At 38.3% G+C, this 20,729-nt stretch overlaps 1 protein-coding gene and 1 long non-coding RNA gene across 2 annotated transcripts; one reads left to right on the top strand and one right to left on the bottom strand.

The window, feature by feature from the left end:
• Positions 1–4,303: 4,303 nt before the first annotated feature.
• On the bottom strand, positions 4,304–12,791 carry LOC114535013. The gene is made up of 4 exons (XR_003688186.1): positions 12,711–12,791; positions 12,540–12,619; positions 4,701–4,833; positions 4,304–4,389 (listed from the first exon to the last, which is right to left on the bottom strand). It is a non-coding gene; the product is annotated as an uncharacterized LOC114535013 (long non-coding RNA).
• On the top strand, positions 10,097–20,729 carry LOC114535012 (H/ACA ribonucleoprotein complex non-core subunit NAF1-like). The gene is made up of 10 exons (XM_028556389.1): positions 10,097–10,217; positions 12,446–13,277; positions 13,947–14,055; positions 14,246–14,345; positions 15,925–16,007; positions 16,378–16,538; positions 16,856–16,907; positions 16,982–17,058; positions 17,267–17,292; positions 18,147–20,729. The coding sequence occupies exons 2-10, from the start codon at positions 12,562–12,564 to the stop codon at positions 19,145–19,147; spliced, it is 2,325 nt and encodes a 774-aa protein (XP_028412190.1). The 5' UTR covers positions 10,097–10,217; positions 12,446–12,561; the 3' UTR covers positions 19,148–20,729.

Below are 20,729 nucleotides of genomic sequence, written 5' to 3'. Positions count from 1 at the left end.
GCTACTATCAAACCTTTCACCTTTTGTCGAGTCGAATTCTTACGAAGTTTCGGTTTTGCCGCGAGCAGTCTGGGAAGACAGTGACTTTTGTCTTAGTAGGGCTGTTGCTTTATCTAACGATGAAAAAAGTGTAGCAGTTATAACAGATAATTTTATCTGTGTGTTATCCCTACCAACTTTAGTTGAAATTATGAGTTATTCAACAAAATTGGGAACAAATCCATGCTGTACATTTTCTCCAGACGATTCGCTCATATTATTTGGTAAACTGGAAACGGCGTTTAACATTCCTGGAAGAAAGGAAGTCCCATTTTTCCCTGGAAATGAAGAGACGTTCCTGTCTTGTGCGTTTTCCCTTAACGGCAAAAGACTGCATGGTGACTAGCGACGGTTCAAACACCATTAAACTATGGGACGTTGCTAAACAAACGCTGCTGTCGTGGCTTTGTGCTGGATTTCCTGTTGATTGGTGTTCTTTTAGTGTCACAGGGTTATTTATTATTGCAAATTCAGATTTTCCATCTTATCCGGGTTATTCGTTGTGTGTTTGGAACGCCATCACATTGCAAAGAAGTGATAAGCGAGAATTATCTTACGTGGAAAGGGAGAAACCAGATGTGTTAAAGAGAAGGAAATGTGAACGATGTTTTCAGCGAGGATTTGAGGAACCAAATTCTAAACACTTAGAAATAAGGAAAAGTGTGCCTAAATATAATACAATTTCGTGTCCGTGGATCTGCAAAGGTGTAGAGTGTATTTTTTCTTCGGAAGAATTTTGTTATTCGAGTGACACAGAAAGTATTCCTTTGACTGCGATTGTTGCTTGGAACTACCTTGTTGCTTCCCCTTTCCTTCAGCCAATCAGAATGATAGCTCTAGAAGAAAGTCACTGGCTCTATTCAGATAATGAAAAACTAGTTGTCTTCAAGACATTAGCTCCTACACAAGATCATTCCTGTCTGTCACACCCAACGGAGGTTTTTTCGAGTTCGTTTTCTCCTGACGGCTCTCGACTTGCATCCTGCAACTCAGATGGATATATCAACGTATGGAATGTCTGTACCAGCCAAGTTGAACAACGTTTTAAAAGCAATAAAGGCGGTTCACGATTTGCATGCTGGTGGTCGGAAAATTTCTTGTTTGTGGCAGTGGCGTAACAGCACAACTAGGGGCCCGTGGTAAAAATTTAAAAGGGGCCCCCTACACACGTAACTACATAGTTTCTTGAAGAATTCCATCATACACAAACAAAAACCCTTTTTTTAAAAAAAATTTGTTTCAAACACACCACATGGTTGGCGGTTGTCCAACAAATTCCCAACTACCCCATCTGTTTAATTTTACTTCTATTTCTACGCCCCTTAATTCGCAATGAACTATTCAACAAATTACTCATTATGTCCCCCTTTTGCCCACATATACATAACGTCCTATTTTTTTCTCTAGTTGGTTTAATTCAGACAATTGTTACAAATTAACTTATAACTATATAAGAACTACAATATGGTTCCAATTACCTATGTCAAAGTATAAAATAAACATAAGGTTAAAATTACATATTTCAAAATTACACGCGCGCAAATGAGAAATTGATTTGAAACGAATCATCAATGATTATGTACTTTTCGCCTCAAATATTCTTGTTCTCTGGTACGATTTCGCTCTCTAGCCTTTGAATTGAACTTTTTATATGTAAGTTCGTGCGATTTCTCTTGTTTTATTCATAGAATTACAATAACCTTCTAATCTCACAGGGGCCCCCTTAAGCCAGGGGGCCCGCGGGTTCGCACACCCTGAGCCCATAGTAGTTACGCCACTGGTTTGTGGTTAGTGAATTTAACGGGTTTCTCTTTTTAACGCGATACCCGGTAGATGACAATTTAGGGATCTTATTCACTCACAGTCACCACGTGCCACTGTCTCATGTAACGCAGGAGTTTGAATTCATGGATTTCTCTGAAGGCTTGCTCATCTTCGAGTGCGGAGAGACTAAATCCGTGTCAGTAATCGATGTCAGGAGTGTTGATGATCCGGTAATGATCACGTTGCCTGGAATTAAACCTGCAATGAGAGTGGAAATCTCGCCTGATGCTTCATTTATCTTTGGTTGTGACGCAAATAATAACTTTATTTGGAAAAGAAACGCCGAAGCACCTGTCTATGAAGTAGTTTTTTTCAATGATACGTCACGAAATAGATTTAAACATTTGACATGTTGCTTCAGTAATGACATCAAAGTCGCTGTACTTTTTTGCCCTCTGCAGCGTGTGCCTGGTGAAATAATTGATCTGGATAGCGGTTGTTCCCATACTATGCATTTTGATTACCTCGGTTTTGATGTCAAACCGTTTTGCATTCGCGAGAAATGGGTTGTTATGGCGGTATTTCGTAACTATATCGCATTTTATGACATGGGTTCTGGCGCTGTTATCAACTATTCCTTTCAACGATACTTCACAAATGATGGGATGGCGAAAGCAAAACTGTGTCCAAAACAGACCAGGCTGGCCTTTCCTAACTTCAAAGGCGATATGGTGTTTCTTCGACTGTCCATTCCATCAAATCCTTTGTTGCATGATATTAAGCGAAAGGCGGCTTATAGGAAGACAATTGTGTAAACGCGTGATTAAAACGTGCGTTTCGACAACACAAGTTTAATCGCAGGGGCGCCAAAAAGTTGAAAACGTTTTAGGACAATCCACAATAAGCTGTACATATTTCTCTACACGCCGGTTTTCCCTGCACAAGTTGTTTATGACTCATACCTGGCAAATATAAATAAAACCGTTACCACAAAGATTATAACCAATGAGATGTTCTGGAATTGACTGACCTACGTATGGATTATGGATATTGTAAAGAGAACATTGTTTTGGGGCAGCGGCTAGACTTTGCTTGGAGCTGGTCTAGAATGGAGAAGTAAGACACTTCCTTCCCTCCGTTTGTCTGGGAGTTCACCTTGGGCAAGTGATAGCACTCCCTTGCCTCCCTAACTGGGGTTACAGTTTGTTAAACAAAACAAAGATGATATCTTGAATACATCTGAAAGAAACTTTATAAATCGTACATGACCGAGGTCAAAGTGTTATGGTGTTGTTTAAAATGTCAATCAAGAAAGCATTGATGTGATATCATACGGCTAATAGTCGTCACGCATGTTGTTGGCGTTGGTGATGTTTGCACATTAGCTACAACGGTGAAGATAGGTTTGTATACAGTTATTTGCAAGCCACCGTTAACCGTGAAGTTTTTATCACGTTTGTTTACGTTCAAACTTTTGGGTTTAAATGGAAACATTGAATGGTACTTTGATATTTCGACAGTTTTGACAGGTTCCGCCGAACGTGATAAAAACTTCACGGTAAAGGTGGCTTGCAAATAGCTGTGTGGTGATGCTGAATTCAATGAAGAGAGGAACAATTTGAATATAATGATCGTCTGGTTGCTGCATTTATCTGTCTGATCTAGATATAGTTTCTATAATTTAAATTGGAACCCATAAATCCGTGGAAAACGTGACAGAAATTACTACGTTATGTTCAAGTGATCTAAGGCTTGCTTTACGAAAGCTGATAGCGCTATTCACCAAAAATTGATTTTTTCAACCGTTGTCAACATGTCTGAAGAGCAATGAAATTACAGCTTTGGAGCTAACAGTAATTTTCATCTTCAAATTTAAGAAGACGAATAAATTTTAGAAAATTGACTTCCATATTATAAATGTTATATTCAACACTCTAATATCGATGAAAGAACAAATTTAAAGTAACGAATGAAAGGACATGTCATGAATAGAGACTACAATAATGAGGAACATATGGGATGCGATTGTTTAAAGATAATTATCTAATTTCAGGTGTTAAATAAAATGTTTGTTTATTTCAGGTATTAAATAAAATGTTAATCAAATAAAATGAGTTGTTTTCTCAAAGATTTATTAGTTTTATTTGATCTCTAAGGGGTTCTTCACATGAGCCCGGTTACCGCGAGATTTAGCGAAACGTAAAATGGACTTTGATGTATTGAAAAAAGTCTTTTCGAGGCAAAACGATCACATGCTATTGCTAGGACGATAACACGACTACCATAATTGTGTTATTCACTCATTTCAATACCTCAAAGTCCATGGTACGCTTCGTTAAATCTCGGTAACCGGGCTCATGTAAAAAGCCCCTATTAAGACCAAAATATCAAAAGGATAAGAGCAATTTCTTTTATGCTAATGTAGGATACATTTATTATAGTATGTAGGATAATGTAGGATATCTACAATACATTTGTTACATTGTATACATATGTTACAATTATTTTGCCGATCATTTTTCATCAGATCAGATCGTTTTCATTGATCTGTACGCAAACTACGAAGAAGTATTGTTTGAAGGAGTTCTAAAAAGTAATTTTGAGCAAAGATCAATGCAAAAGAAAATTTTAATTTTTGTACATTATCCTGCCATACACCGTTCAACGACCGCTTACAAGACATTTATATTTTCATTCGCGAATGCAGGGTGAATCAAAAAACCTTAACCACAATTTTTTATAAATATTCACTTATTTTAATAGGGAACAGACTCGTAGGAAACAAATCGGAACAATTATATAAGTTTGCGTTTTTTATACACCTTGTATACATAACTAACAATGAATACCCATGTTTTATTGTTTTTATTTAACAAAGAATTTTGCATGGTACTCACCTGGAGAATGCTCTGTTAAGGAAGCAGGTGACCAAAATCAGTCTTTTCGATACCAACTCTCTCCAAAAACCTTGTATTGACTGGGTTTTCCATATAATCTGGTCGGTACAAAATCCAGTCGGTTAAAGAAAGCCTACAAGAAAAAAATCCAAGAACGGCTCTGAGACTGATTCCCAAACGATCGCCAACAGCTTCAGATAGCAGTGGAAACGCCGTGCAGGTTAAAATTAATGGGGGGGGCATTAAAAGGTTTAAAGAAATATTTTGAGGGGTTCATTATAAGCGAAACGAACATCGAATAAAATTTTAAACTACTTATGTATAACATAAAAGGATCTGCGGGGTAACCCCTCCCCCCTCTAGCGTTTCCACTGTCAGATTTGTACCCCCACGATGTTAAAAAACTATTATGCCTGACCCCTTTAAAGCCCAGTCTCTGGCCCATATTCTGCCGGCACCCGCCCACTATAGGGCACCAGGGGCGTGGCGAGTGAGTAACCGTGTGCGGCGTGTGGCCGTGTTTACCAATTTTATACTAATTAATGAATCCCACTTTGCAATCCGGGTACGCGGGAAACGTTTTTAACAAGCTGACTTACCACACTGATATACTCCATTTTTATTTTAGGGGGATAGCCTTGTAGCATTGTTTTATCTAAATGACATCTCGAAACTGCCATTATTGAAAATCGTTTGCTTTTTAATCTTCCAAATCTTCAGAAACGGCCTATTTTGAGCTGGAACAACATTCAATATTAAAAAATAATCAGTGCAGTATGTTACACATTTTACTCGAATTTTGTGCTATATTTTTTGACCAATAACAAAGCATTTTAAACAATTTTTCGACATTGCAATGTATTGTCTATTGACCTGTGTCATACGACAGACCCCGGGTAGGCGGGTACAAGGTTGTCACAACCCAACCCCCCTCCTCACACACACCAACTACGGTGGCCACGCCCCTGTACTCGGCCTGTATCTAATCTATTGAAATTTTCCTTCGATTATCTGCTACAGAAGCTCTGATTTCCTCACGAGTAAGTAGACAGCATCGAGTAAAAACTAAAATAAGACTGCATGTCCGAACAGATTTATATCAATTTCGATGTTGCGAAGGGAACCAAACCGGTACCTTGGTTTCTAACTTTATGACAAATGACGACCGACTTTCCTTCCATGAGCGATTTATTTGTTTTAAGTTTTGACCTCCCACTAGTGGCCAAAATCTCGTGGTATGTGGGCACTGGGCAGCCTGTAGACTTGCTACAAGTTGACTCTTTAACCCACACGCGAGCTTGAGCGACTGAGCGTACCGAAGTCGCGAAAGCGAGAGAAGGGAACGCGCGGAAGAGTCGACTTGTCAAACTTGCTTCGCGCCATTTTTGGCGACCCAAAATCAGGTCGCTGAATTAATTATTATAATTATCATTTCGACTATTCAGTGTGAATAAAAATGTCAATCAAGGTGTCGATATTGGTGTCTGATTTCACTTGATTAGAAAATACTTTGATATGACTTCCATTATCGAAGCGATTGACAAAGCAAAGAAGTCTGTTGGTTACTCGGAAGTCGGAACTGAAAGAGTATCAGCAGAACACTGTTCAGGCATATCTTTCAAACAGAGATGTCTTCGTTTCGGCGCCCACAGGAGCTGGGAAAAGCCTTGCATTTGCAGCCTCATACCTAGGCGCTTTAATAGTAAAAAAAAGACGCCGTTCTGGCGTTAACTCCGGCGCACGTGCCAGTCTTCAATATAGAGCTTCTGGACATAAACAATACAGTTCGCGTATTGTTTCGCATACATATTCGCATTTAGATGCCTTACGAACCTAAATGTTCGATTGCGAAATTCAGAAGCACATCGCAGTATAGAAGTTCAATTGTTCAAAAACGTAAATAAACCGCATGATACATTTGCTTCGTCTTACACTTTGCCTTTGGAATTCGCGCTTATATAGTTGTATTAAATCTTCGATCTTGTGCAAACTACGCGACGTGTCAACGCGCCCATACACGACCACATCATCTTGTTAAACGGCGAAATAGCAGCGATATTATTAAAATAGGACCGGGTCTACATGTATTAAATATATTCTTACCCCAATTCAATCTAAACTTAATCGAACAGCATGAAAAGAACGGTTTATTTGTTCCTCTTGGAGGAATTGCCGTATCATGCGAGCGAAATCGAATCGCGCATTGGAAAATTAGCCAAAAATGTGCACCACAACTCTTGGGAGATAAGACTGGGACGTAGATAAATACGGTCACATACAAGTTTTAAATACTAGTATATTTCGCGCCATTACAGACTTGCGACGACGAAAAATAAAAAAAAAAATAAAAAAACAAAAACAAAACAAAACCGGGGCGAATTTTCAACTCCGTCGCTGACGCCGGAGTAATAATGTTGCATTCAGTTATTGTATAGAGGTCAGCTAAAAAAACGCGAGTGCGCGGAGGTGCTTGGGGCACTGAGCTATATAATAATTCCTGGAGGACCGGCTCCTAATGTTTTTTGCTCAAAAAGTGAAGCAAAAAACATGGCGGATTTTGGCCTCTGTGACGTCATTTTGACGTCACCTGGTCCCCTTTGCCCATGGTAATTACCACTGACCAGGCTCAATTCTGAGCCCGCTACAGTAGATCCCCCCCTGGTTTTTATGAATATTTTGTTTCTTCCGACTGCCGTGAAACCTTGTTGTTCTGTTTTTTCGATATATTTTTTACCTAACCCGTAATAAAGCGTTTATTTCGGTTATGTACAAATCATAGGTACTGTTTTTGCAAATGCCAAAACAAACAAATATTGGGCGAACATAAAAAATATCTAATACGTGGACGAAAGTCGAAAATTTTACAATGATATGAAGCTGACAGGTTTTTTCTCTTTTCTTTGTTTTCAATTTCAATATACATTCCTGTATAAATTTATATTATATATATATTTTTTTTTATATGTATATATTTTTTTTTGGGCATTGTCGTAATTTTTTAGTGTCTTTTATGGATACCAATCTGACTTTTCTTAAACCCTGAACTAAAGATTACAGAAAGTATCCAGTTATGACTGTTATGTTGTCCTGTGTCCATGCCTGTGCATATTAAATCTAAAGAAACAAGGCCTAAGCTCATGCAAGATATTGGGCAGCAGATTAGCAATTGTAATGAGTGGGGGATACAATAGTTATAACCAGAAGTGATATTTACATGGCATATATTTATTTAGGTCATACCTTGTGCCTCAATGAGCCACAGACAATGTATATGCTTTTTGTAATCCACCTTAGTTTAAACCTGTAAAGGTGTCCCTGTGTGACTTAAGAAAAGTCATTGATGATTTGCATTTGATATGAAATTATACCTAATAGCAGGGGTAGTACAAATATAATAGCCTAATGATTTCACAAAAATGCAACTGTGCTTGTTGACCCCTCCATTAGTCAGTCTATTATCCAAAAACCCTGATTAGCCCAATAATTTTAGCCCTTTAATGGTGTGTGGGGGAAATGCATTGTCCAGGAAATTATAAAAGTTGTTGCAGATTGAAGACACACTGCTCAATTAATGCATTTTTTTATGCATTTATTTATTATTTTTAATCTGAAAAACCATTGTAAAAAAATGTCAGCCAACAACAACCAACAAGTCTATATAGTAAAATTATCAGTACAATGTTCCAGTAACTTGCATAACAAGCTATCTCTTGTTAAATTCTATAGCATCTTCATCCTGAAAAATGGAGATCTTTTTAAGATTAACTGTACTCAATATATACAGTACTCTGCACCCATTGAGAATAACAATAATACTAATCAACATTAAGAGCAAATTAAATGTAGATTGATTATAAACAAGGTGCAAGAAGTCCATTAAACCATGATAAATTGACTTTTGACAAGGCAAACAAGATAACATATTAGACCTTTAACAGCCACTACAAGTCTACCAGAGGTTGAAATCTGAGAGTGATATATTTTGTATCAGCAGTCAGCACCTCAAAATTCAAAAGATTGACTATTGATAGCTTTCTGACACAAAAAAGTTTTCCTATGAATCCTATCGTAATTAAGTCACGTACCAAAGGTCAAAAAGGCTAATAAAAGCATATAACTATTTATCCAGACGCTTTTGCAGTTGTTTATACTATAGTCCGAAGGCAAAAAAGTTCAAAAAGGAAAATAATTTGAAAACCGGCTCACCTGAGGCAAAAATAGCTTTCCCGATAAGTGAATTAAGCCATTCACAACGTCATATGTAGAGCAAGAAGCCGCTTCTCCATTTACTTTGTCGAACAGGGAAAAAGATAAACAATTTTATCTTTTTTAGAGGAAATACGAAAAAAATATATACCGAAAATCAAAAATATTTTCGTAAAAACCAGGAGGGAGACACATAGTTTTTCACTTTGTATCGCGGTATGTCAGTGGTAATTACCATGGGCAAAGGGGACCAGGTGACGTCACAAAGCTCAAAATCCGCCATGTTTGTTGCTTCACTTTCTGATCAGGAGCCGGTCCTCCAGGAATTATTATATAGCTCAGTGGCTTGGGGTGGTTTTGCCAAATTTAGCTACCTCGCTAAAACCAACCTCCCCAAGCACCCTTGCGCGCTTGCTTTTCTCAGCTGAACTCTATACAATACCTGGATGCAACGTTATAGATTTTACTATTAAAGCGCCTGGGTACGAGGTAGCCTGCGTCGCAGACCCATGCCCGAAATAGAAAGGCGGGGAAAAAGAGGGTCTGCGTATCAGAGCCAAATTTCGTGTACTGTAATTTATGCAAAATGTGACGTAAATTGAAATTAGTAATTAATTTTCGCAAAATATGCACGAAACATTTATGATCAAATTTCACAATTCACATGTTCGTCGATCTTCCTTTGAGTCTGCAACAAAAACTTTATCGTCTTTTTGATCTTCATTAACAATTTGCAATGTAAATGCCAATGTCGAGTACTCACGAGTGTATCCTTTGTAAGGAGATTATCGGGAGAGCGAAGGACAAATACCTAGTTCAAGGACGGAGCAAAGAAGACTTTGTGTTTGAGCTTAACAGCTTGCCATTTGTTGTTGACTCCCACGAAAAATATTTTTATTATTCCGCTCTAAACCAACAAAGCTTTGTTGATCGTGAGTAACCAATCAGGCTTCGTAATTAAATATGTAGCCAATCACACAGCGTCCCCCAGATTCTGGGGATAAATAATTATAGAACACGGAATTTGGCGCTGTTACATAGACGGTATTTCCGCCATATTCCGTCTATGCGTAGACTAGGTACGAGGCTGTTGCATTTGAGTTAACACGGCAGCCTGCGATTATACGTATAGTAAATAGAGAAAATGGGAAATGATGTTTTGCAAAAGTGGAAACACTGGTTAAAAATTTGAAATTACGCAATGGAAACAAAACCACATGGTCTGACATGGATTATCATCACTGAGCTATATCATGGTCATATTGTTTTGGTTAAAATGGTATTAACAATCGTTTCAAGATAATAAAATAGGTACAGTATATATGATAAGTAAAGTGTAGTATAAAGGTAGAGTAGGATTGGATTTTACACTTCGTTTTATGTTGACGATGTTCAAAGAAAACAACATTTAATTTAAAGTCAAAATGGTTGGATCTGGACAGTTGAGCTAGTAAACACATGTCATAGGTGTGCTATAATTAGATGGCAAGCTTCTTGTAAAATAAAAAGAGGTTTAACATTTTGAATATCTATTTGATAGAACATTTATGATTTATGTCAGGGGGGTGCACATTTCACTGTTTGGAGTGCAAAATACTTTGCTGTATGAACAGTAACTTTGATGAGATCATATTGTCCACACATTTATTTTGTGTTCGCTTTACACTTCCAAAATTTGAAGAGTGTCTGTCTATGCAAATATGAAATACTCATACCAAGCTGATGCAAAATATTCTGTGAATGATTCTATGGCACTAACAATGGACAATTTTGCTCTGCTGACCTTGCAGAAAGCAGCCAAAAAGTTATTGTCTGAACAGTGATGTGCAAATTACATTTGGTTTTTAACCACCACAGGTACTCAATGAGCTACTGCTATTGAACTAATAGAGATCAATCGCAATCTGGATTTACGTACCTAGGGCTTTGCATTAATAAAAACTTATGTTGTGTACCTATAAGCTAATTTTTTATATTGTGATATCACAATGCAAAATTACAAGAATATTAGTTGTATGAAATTGTAATATCAATAGAATAATACCTTGTGGCACCATGTGACAAAGGAAGCTCTTGCATTGGCAGAACTAGCCTACTAATAGTTTTTGTGGAACAAACATACATAAATAAAAATGGCAATTTAGCAAACTGGCTTACCTGGCTTTATGAGTTATGAGGCCTTGAAGAGTTATGATTGCTTAGATTTAAAAAATGGAAATTTGATTTTGAAGATGAAAGTCAATTGGTTTTTGCTAATTATAATATTTGTTGAGTCAGCTATAGCTAGAGCATGAAACTTCATATTCAGTTAGGTTTTGAACATAAACAGTCGATAAAAGATTGTGATTTTGTTTACACATGGTAGACATCTACATGCAAACCCATAATCTATACAAAGACTCAGATGTCTTTGAACTCCTTCGATTTATGAAGAACTTGAACAGACCATCTGTAGCCTAACAGCTAGGTGACTTTGTGACAGGTTTTTAAAGATTGTTAAAAATCAAACAATTTAATGAAAGTGTTGATCTAATGTGAAGATAATTCATGAAAAATATATGATAAAATGCCTCTCTAGCATATCTTTAATCAAAAAAACACCTTTATATAACTTAAGGTGGCTTGATAGAGTTTTCAAAAATTCCATTGTTCATCACTTTGACACGTTCAAACAACGCATTTTTATAATTTATTCTAGAGATATTGGGGTTTTTATATATTTTGATGTCTCTACTTTTGAATCGTATTGGTTTTAGTAACAAATCGTCCGTTGCTATGGCGACATACGTGTACAAAATTCACTCCAAAATGACCAATTGCCTCGGATGGTTGGAAAAGAGGAACGGTGACCCCAATTTTTTTTCGTGCATTATTTTACTGGAGAGAAAAACTAACAATTACCAATATATAAAATTCTACAGTGCCACATTATTGAAAAATGCATTTTTTTGCCATTATAGAATTTTTTTTATTTTTGGTATTATGAGAGACACGTGTAGTAACAACATGTAAAATTTCAGCATAGTTCACCGTACGAAATTACGAGATATAGCGCGCTTTTTTGGTCAAAAGTGGAATTTTTTAATGACATGTGCTATTACACGCGCGGGGTCTTGGCAGTCCGTTCGAAAATATACTAGAAACATTGAAATATGAACTCGCAGCATTTAGCGCTCTAGCACGGTAACGCTGCTACGTGATTGGCCAATTTTTCCCGCCAAATGACATGACGTTTTGGATGCTCATGCGACCGAATCGGAATAACAGATTGTCAAATATCGCTTAATTAAAAATCATTGCATTCAGGTCTTATATAGAGGTCAGCTGAAAAAAGCAAGGGTGCTTGGGGTGGTTTGTTCATCAACCTTAATCTTTAATTGTCAATGTAAATCATGCGTACGTCATGTTATTTACACATAGTGAAACTTGGCTCAAATATACTGTAGTTAATACTGCATTGTGTTAACTACAGTAATGTTTCATTGTCTATGTTATGAACCAGCCAATCAAATTGCGTTTGTTATTTGTATTTGATATAGAGTGATGGAAAATCCGATACTTTATTCAGAACAACGACGTAACAAATTGTGTTCATTGCATGAGGTGAAATTGGTTTAATTTGAAAACGGATACCTTTCTAAGCGATCATTTTAATATGGATCCTGAGACAGCAACAAACCTCCAGAGTCCCTGCGAGGAACAGCCTGAACAGACTATGGAAATTGAAAGTAGTAACATCAATAATAACGGGGGAGACATTCTTCAAAAAGATGCGGTCGAACCAAAAGTTGGATATACCGGTACCTGCAACCATAACGATATCTCCGACCCGCCGGTAAGAGATTGCAGTAGTAACCAAAAAACAGCCCACGAAAACCTCAAAAACGAGTTGACTTCAAATACGACTGCTTTAGAGAGAACAGATTTGATTATTCCAGCAGATGTTGATACGGGGGAACCTAATGTCATTTCTTCTGATAATAATGAAGGAAATTTTTGCCACGCTCGTTCAAACAATCTTGTCGTAACCCACAACGGTAGCAACCAGTCGCTTGACAAGGAAGATGTTTCCATTAAACACAGTCTTCCTAATGAGAGTGCAGTTCCTGACGAGCAAAATGCCAGAATTGATTCTTCAGTGGGCTGCGAAAGCCTGATGGCTGAAGAAGCTCACCAAACTGAGACCTTTCCCGAGGATCTTCTTGTCGTTTTATCTATTGCTGAAGAAGACATGCGAGCGCATCGTTTGAGGTCAGCACCAATTCCTAGAGAGAGAACGAATGGTACGAATCACATTGTGGCATTCATCGAAGATGAATTCTTAGATACCTCATCGTCGAGCAGCGAGTCTGATGATTCAGATTCAAACAGGTGTGAAACATTAGCAAAATAAGTAATTTAGGTTGTAGGTGCACCACGTACAGTATTTAATACTGCAAAGCTTTCATTCCGTTAACCCGGGCCTTCATCAGTGCAATTACCTGAATACACATTGTTTGGTAAGTGAAACCGTTTAATTAATGGCACGACTAACGTGATATTTAGTGTATTCAGGTAATTGCACTCTTGAATGCCTGGGCTTACGGACCGAAAGCTTTGCAGTATTTGATACTTACATGGTGTACCTACAAGCAAGTTACTTTTTGATGTAACCATGGAAACATACAAGAATATTATATTAGCAAAAGACTTATACAAATTATACAGCAGTTGGGTCACGAGGGGGTGAGGGTGGTGTAATTACCCCAGGGCCGAGGCTCTTTGCTGTGCTCGGGGCAAATAAAACGAGGATACCATTAAGCTGAGAGCTTACTGGAAGAGGTAAATATACGACTCTGTAATGCCGTTTGCCACAATCTAGAGATTTCTAATTTGAAATTGCTCGCCTCAGGTGCCTCCTGCGGGAAAGGCCATAAACGATGATCCACCGAACAGACCCAGGCCGAAATATTGACCTATGACCCGCTTAACCACTCGACGGCCACTTAACCACTTCGACCACTCATTTACCCATAACTATCGATATTTTCATTTGCACAGTGATGAAGATAGAGCAGAAGACAGTAAAGTCGAGAGATCAAAAATGCAAGAAGGAGAAACAAGCTATGATACGGGCCCACCTAAAACTAAGGATGAAATCATGCTTTCGGTAGTTCAATTTGCCTATTAACGCATGTCGCGGTAGTCACCTGTAATGGATAATTTCTGACAGGGGAATTTGAGGAAGAAAGCTCTTACGATATCTTGTTAAAAATTAGACTCGTATAAGATGAGGCTTGATTAACTTCTACATATACGTCTTTGTCACTCACTAAAAGTATCTTTTTCTATCCTTTCAGGATCTCCCCAACGTTGATCCACTTAATCTTTTCGTAGATAAATCTGTTGTAATAGAGCCATTGGGAAAAATTGAAAGTATAATTTATGGGGAAGCATTGGGTAAGGTTTATGGCTTTATGCAGCCAACTATACACGCAGTGAACTATGTATACATTCTTAGCTAAATATGGTTTCCTAGTTCAACGCTCTACCAACTGAACACTTTTTTCGCAATAATTTTAATTCTATAGAATCTTTTCAAACATGCAATTAACCTATTGAACGACTTAGCCCAGTTGGTAGAGCTTTTGGCTATCTAGCAAACGAATATTTTGCTCGTCTGGTTTTGCCTGATTCATACTGTTACCACAAAAATGTACTTTTTATTACAAAAACCGAACCGAACTACTAAAAACTATGCGATAAGATTCCAGGGATTTGCATGCACTGTGCATTAGGAAACTCCGATATGATAGAGTTCCCTTCAACAACCACTGTGATTGCAAGAAATTCAACTGCAAATATAAAATTATCCTCTTTAATTATTTCCGAAAATTGCACTTTGATTACCAGGAATCACACGCTGCGATTACTAAAAATGGCATTATCATTAAAAAAACTTTCTTAATTAATTTGTGCGTATCACGTCGTATACCAGCTTTAGAACATCATTTATTTATGTGTAACTGCGAATTTGTAACGATCGATCTCTATCACTGTATGTTAGATGAATCGTATCCCACACTAAGTTCTCGCAAGTGCTTGAAACCCTTGAAGTACTTAAATGTCAATTTCAAAGCTGCTGTACTTGAAGTCCTTGAAAAATGCAAAATAAAATCAAGTGGCGGAAAATACTTCAATATCGCACGAAAACATACGAATGCAGTTAGTTTGGATGACGTGCAATTTTATTCAGTAATACCACGAAAGTGAAGTGGAGTTTGACCGGCGGTCTTACAAATCGACAGAGCAAACTATTTGCCCGGGGTTCTTCGAAGCAAACAAATCATGGCAATCATGGTGCCTTTAGAAATCCGTTTTTAGCTCAGTAAACTATTCGAAACCGTTTACGACATCCGTTCATCTAGATTTGGACGGCAATTAACGAACACCGGGCGTCAGTTCCATCCCTGCATGTGACAATCTTTGCATGTCATATTTTGCCCTACAAGATGGAATAAGTTTCAAAATAATCCTGTGATATTGTTACTCTGAGTTACCCACCGTGCAACCCACCATGCAGTACCGAAACTAGAACGAAAATATTCAATTCTGTCCGATGGTTCTCTGTTGTAAGATATTCCACTTACAAAAGAAATCCGTCGGGTAGAACCGAATATATAAATAACCCCCTCCCCCCCGCCCAATTATGGTTCTAGTTACGGCCCTGCCACCATGCAACTAGTTTGACCACGGTGGAAATCGAATGGTTTGCTAATACAATGCTCTTCCGACTGGCCTCGGTCAAAATGTCTTGACCTAGTAGCTCAGTTGGAAGCGCATTAGACTAACAAACCAAAGGTCTATTCCGGTATTCCCTACGTAGTCAAGCTACACAAAGTAAAGCAAGCTTGCCAGGTTGTGGCTCGAGTAGCATCAATTCATATACCTGAGTCATATGCATCATCACTATAAAAATAATGTGTTAACACGGTTGGCAGTTGCCATCACGTTTAAAATTATTTTTTCTTTCATCTAGTCATAATCAAGTCATTCGAACTCGTTCCCGCAGTTGACGCTGACAGTATCTTGCTGTTGGAAAATCGATCTGGCTTTGGGAAAGTATGATTTCTTACAGTGTAATCTGGTTTTACTTTTGGCAATTGCATTGGCTTACGAGCCTTAGAGTATTGCTTGGAAGGTCTGGGCGACTGAAGATTGTAGAGAGACGGGGAGGGGGGGGGCGTGGGAGAAACGAGATTTTTCGTCCCCTCTTCGGCTTTGCCGTATTGGTTAACTTAAAGATCCCTGTTATCTGAGGTTTCACCAACAGATAACGCATGCTTTGCCAAAGTTATGGCTAATTGCATGCAAGATGGTACTTTTATGACATCTGTATTCTGCTTCCTTGTTCGGTCAATAATGTTTAAAACGTATTAGTAGAGGGTGATGTTCTGAGTCCGACTCACAATCGTGTTTTCATTGTGTTTAGGTATTTGAGATATTCGGTCAAGTGAAATCTCCGCATTATTGTGTAAGATTTAACAACGATGAAGAAATCAAATCAACAAAAGTTGAAGTTGGGCAAACGGTGTACTACGCTCCGCAGGCGAAAGATGTCACTCATTTTGTATTCGTCTCCAAACTGAAAAAGTAAGATAAACAAAGTAGCGTCTGCTAATATACTTTGAGAGTTTTTAGCGACGAAAGTCTTCTAAGTTAAGAACTACTCTATTTTAGAGGGGAAATTTTTAAATTTACAATATTGCATAAAACTGCCTAAAGTAGACAAAAACACTTCACGTTTTGACGTAAGGGCCTTCGTCCGGAGAGTTAGTAAGATACTAACTTTCCTCACGAAGGCCCTTTGGCCGTTCTTTGACTACATTATATGCGAAATTGTTTGAAAATGGTGCCACGCTGCTGTCTGGTTATATTGGAACGTACCTTACACTATACCATTTGTTTAGTGCGAAGGGATCTGATGCCTCCTGGAAACATGATCAGGAACCACCTGAGATGGTGAGAAAATATCAATTGACAAATTCTGCAATTGCGAGAGCCTCTCCTTGAATGAGCCTTTTTTTCTGTTTCAGTTATTGGAGTTCTCAGACGACGAAGCTGAGGCGAAAGCAAAAGCAGGGAGGAAAAAAGCGAATCAGCTGAAGAAAAGGTACAAAATCAATTACGTCATGGATGAAAAAAATCCTAAATTATTTATGTTGGGAAAAACTTCTCCTTGCCGCATTGCATTGTGGTACCTGTATATAAAATTTTACTCATGGATTACCTTACTTTAACAAATCAAACAGCAGTGGTTTGATGTTTAAACGCTTTATATGAATAGTCCAACTTTTAGACTCTACAACTCTTCCTTTTAGAAATGAAGGGCACCTTCAAGAGAAAGGTAAGCCACGTACAACCCCCCCCCCCAAACACCCACCAAGAGGATTTTTTTATCGCTTATAGACCCCGATCAGTTTATCTCTAACGATAACCTATTCTAAGTAGCATTTTTAGAGCGCCTTTTTCTAATAAGCTTCCTCCCTCATAAGCCCCACCTATTTCACCTAAACGATTTACGTAGATTTTCAACACCCACCTCACAAGAGGGTTCATAGGGTAATCATGATTGATTAACTAACTAAATGCCCTTTTGTTCTTCGGTCAGTTACAACCAGGTTATCTAAATTGGCGGGATAGGACTGGGACTAGTTTTTAAAAGAATATTTTTCTCAGTTAAAACAACTTAATATCTCTTCAAATATACTTCGGTTTCAAACTTATTTCAGAAACTATAATTCTTATAACTAAACGTAATCACAAAATTTCGGCTAGTTTTATGAAGAATAACATTAATATAATTGATTAAATACTGCTGAATGGATTTTATTTCGGCAATCCTTGTAAATGCTGATTGACTAAAGTATGAGCGCAGGGTAGCCTGGAAGGGAAAATGACCACCAAGCGCATGTCAGGTTGTTTACCAAAAAAATTGAATACAGCCTGAAATGAAGTTTTATTTTTCTCGTATTTGTTTTCCTGCAACGAAATCGACAATACTTGTGCAGCGAATTTTGTTTGTTACTAAAAGGTGGGTATTTGAACAGTTTGGCCTATCCTGCTTATTGATAAGTTCAAAATTTCAGGTTACAGAGACCTATCTATGTACATGTTTTAGGCAACTCATCTTTAACAATAAATACTCATCTTTTTAATTTCATTTAATAATTTATACTTTTCTCGATTTTGCATTTTCAGACACGACGGAAGCAACCATCCAAACTAAAAAGCAAAAATCGTCAAGAAAATCTTGCAAACACGCACAAACAAAATCGCAACATCGATCTCAGGCTACCCTCCGACCCTCTCAGCAGCCGTCCCACGTTGTTCCCCGTCCCTATCAACACCCACGAGCCCTCAGAATACCACCAGCATCATTAAGACACCAAACACCGCCAGGACCCAATGTGTCAAGAGGCCCATGTCAACCATTTCCCCCGCCTCACGTGGGACCACATTTTGATCAACAGTATTATCCGCAAGCTGCACACAGATTTGCCTGTGGACCGCGATACGGCCCTCCGCACGATAATTTTATGATACCTCAAGGACCGCCCGAATACATTCAGGGGCATTACAGTCAAAGGGTGCCGGGTACCGAATTTATTGGACCACCATTCCAAAATATGGTTCCACCGCCAGGGGTGCGTGGCACCTCACACAACGTGGGGCTGGGGGCTTCTCCTGTTGAGCGACCTGATCATCCAAATACGATGGCACAAGAACAAGCGACCGCATCATATTTCAATCAACCACCATCACAAAATGTAATGCAAAGACCACCGTGTATAACAGCGACGCAGCCGTGGATGAGTGGTGGTAATGTTTTACCAAATATGGCACCTATGAGCCGTTGGGCTGTCGATCAACCCCACACAAGGGTAGGACAATCACCCCCACCTCTAATGCAACAACACCCATCACAGCCACCAAACATGAAATACGAACACGCGCAAAATATAAGAGAAGATCTCTCACATCATGAAACTCGACCATCGATGACTCAAGGTAATGCTTCACCCTGTACGCCGCCTGTGAACCTCCATCGTTTGCCCACCACGCAAGGGTCTGCAATGGAGCATTCGTCACAGCCAGACCCGCCAGGTGTAAAATCACCAAAGAACCCCATTCAAACAGGTCAAAACTTTGGGGAAGTTCCTGAACCGCCTAAAATAGTACAGGATTATCTCGATTCGTAGACAGTACAGTTGAAGGGCCGTGAAAGAGAGGGAATTTGTATTGAACAGATGGACACTCCTCGTCAATAAACTGTCCCTGACTCCCTGTTCTTGTTTATATTACTTTTATTGGGTTCTTTCAGTTTTGACAAAATAAGCCACCATTTCGGGTGCATGACATGAGCCTTTTCTTTAACTGATTAGCTTGATTACTGTAAATCCGTAGTCGTGCAATTTCAGTTGTTTGGTTTGATATCAACCAGCGGTATTTTTAATTTGCCACCCAAAAATACCGACAGGGGACAAGAAGTTCGAACTATGACGCCACTAAAAATTGCTTGATCACGAGATCTGGATTTTGTTTCAAATGATGAAATCAACAAAGAAACATTTCAGAGTCTTAAATTTGTTGCATGGTTACGGTATACTTAAGATTTCCCTCACAACCGCAGGTTATTCATTTTAACAGTACGGTGAACCAACTGCATACCAGAAAACGCAATGGAGTTTTTGCTTGTGCCGTTAAAACGATTCTTCCAAGTAGCATCCCTTTCCAAAAATTGGCTTGCCACATATGCCTTGCAAACGGATCTTCCTGGATACCTTTTCTCTTTTTCTTCTTTTCCATGCAAAAATAATCTCATTAAACGTATCTTTGAATTTGATCCCAACCTTTGAATTTCCTTGAAGAACTGTTTTGTTGTTGGCTTTTCTTGAATCGCCATACTTTTCTTCTTATTAAACATCTATTTAAACATATATTTAACGGAATTTTTCCCAACCTTGGAACTTCTTGAAAGAATTGCTTTGTTCGCAAAGCACAAGAGGTTTGGTTCCTGAGAAATCTTAAATACTGAGTTTGTAATTGCATGTATTCAAGTGATATAAGACTGATGAAAGAGCATAAGTAAATGGTCACACTATGCTTGATTCGGCAGTCACGACATATTTTTACGTTTCACAGAAGATTTGTCTGGGCACATGAAATAAAAACCTTCACAGCTATTTCAATACCTGCAAAATTTGATCTGGTCCCGTATCGAGGGGTTAAATTCATGTAATTGCAAATATCGTGTGATTTTCGTGTAATTTTCTGTGTTTATTTTTGTCCTGAAATAGTCGACTGTATTGTAGTGATTCTGCAGCTTTAGATACACGTATATATTTGAAGAAGTGCATGGTAGTAAAAAAGTTGATGTGCATGGCCATTAATTGCTTCTTAAATAAATCTGAAGCTACTTAAAATTGCTAGGAAACGCGAAACTCTTTCGTGCTTTTATATCGAAGTGCATGCTTTTTAGATTCCTACATTGCTTTTCTTTTATCCCCCTTCTGTTATTTAGTTGCGAGGCCGGACTTAAGTAATTGTTATTAATATGGCTGCTTACCTAAGAGCGGTATATCCGCTCATATACGGTGAGTTAATGGCCTGGATTTTTTTTGTTTTAGATGCCAAAGCGCGGGTAGAGGTTTTCTCCTTTTTGCGAATGAGTATGTTTCTCTTTGATCTGCCCAGGCGTTGGTCAATTTAACGTGTAAACATTCCGCGAAAGATTGACTGAATTAAGTCAATAGCTGATCTAGTTAAATTTTTTATACAATA

This window comes from Dendronephthya gigantea, unplaced genomic scaffold, assembly GCF_004324835.1.
Source record: "Dendronephthya gigantea isolate DGI-Jeju-01 unplaced genomic scaffold, DenGig_1.0 000109F, whole genome shotgun sequence".
Lineage (NCBI taxonomy): Eukaryota > Metazoa > Cnidaria > Anthozoa > Malacalcyonacea > Nephtheidae > Dendronephthya > Dendronephthya gigantea.
The sequence above is the reverse complement of the archived record's forward strand: the minus strand, read 5'-3'. Positions and strand labels throughout refer to the sequence as shown.

What these genes read in the sequence shown, in the direction of transcription:
- LOC114535012 (XM_028556389.1), top strand. Translation starts at nt 12,562, where the DNA reads ATGGATCCTGAGACAGCAACAAACCTCCAGAGTCCCTGCGAGGAACAG. An exon ending in ATCAGGAACCACCTGAGATG is followed by an intron (nt 16,908 to 16,981) that starts GTGAGAAAATAT and finishes TTTCTGTTTCAG; the next exon opens with TTATTGGAGTTCTCAGACGA. An exon ending in GCGAATCAGCTGAAGAAAAG is followed by an intron (nt 17,059 to 17,266) that starts GTACAAAATCAA and finishes TCTTCCTTTTAG; the next exon opens with AAATGAAGGGCACCTTCAAG.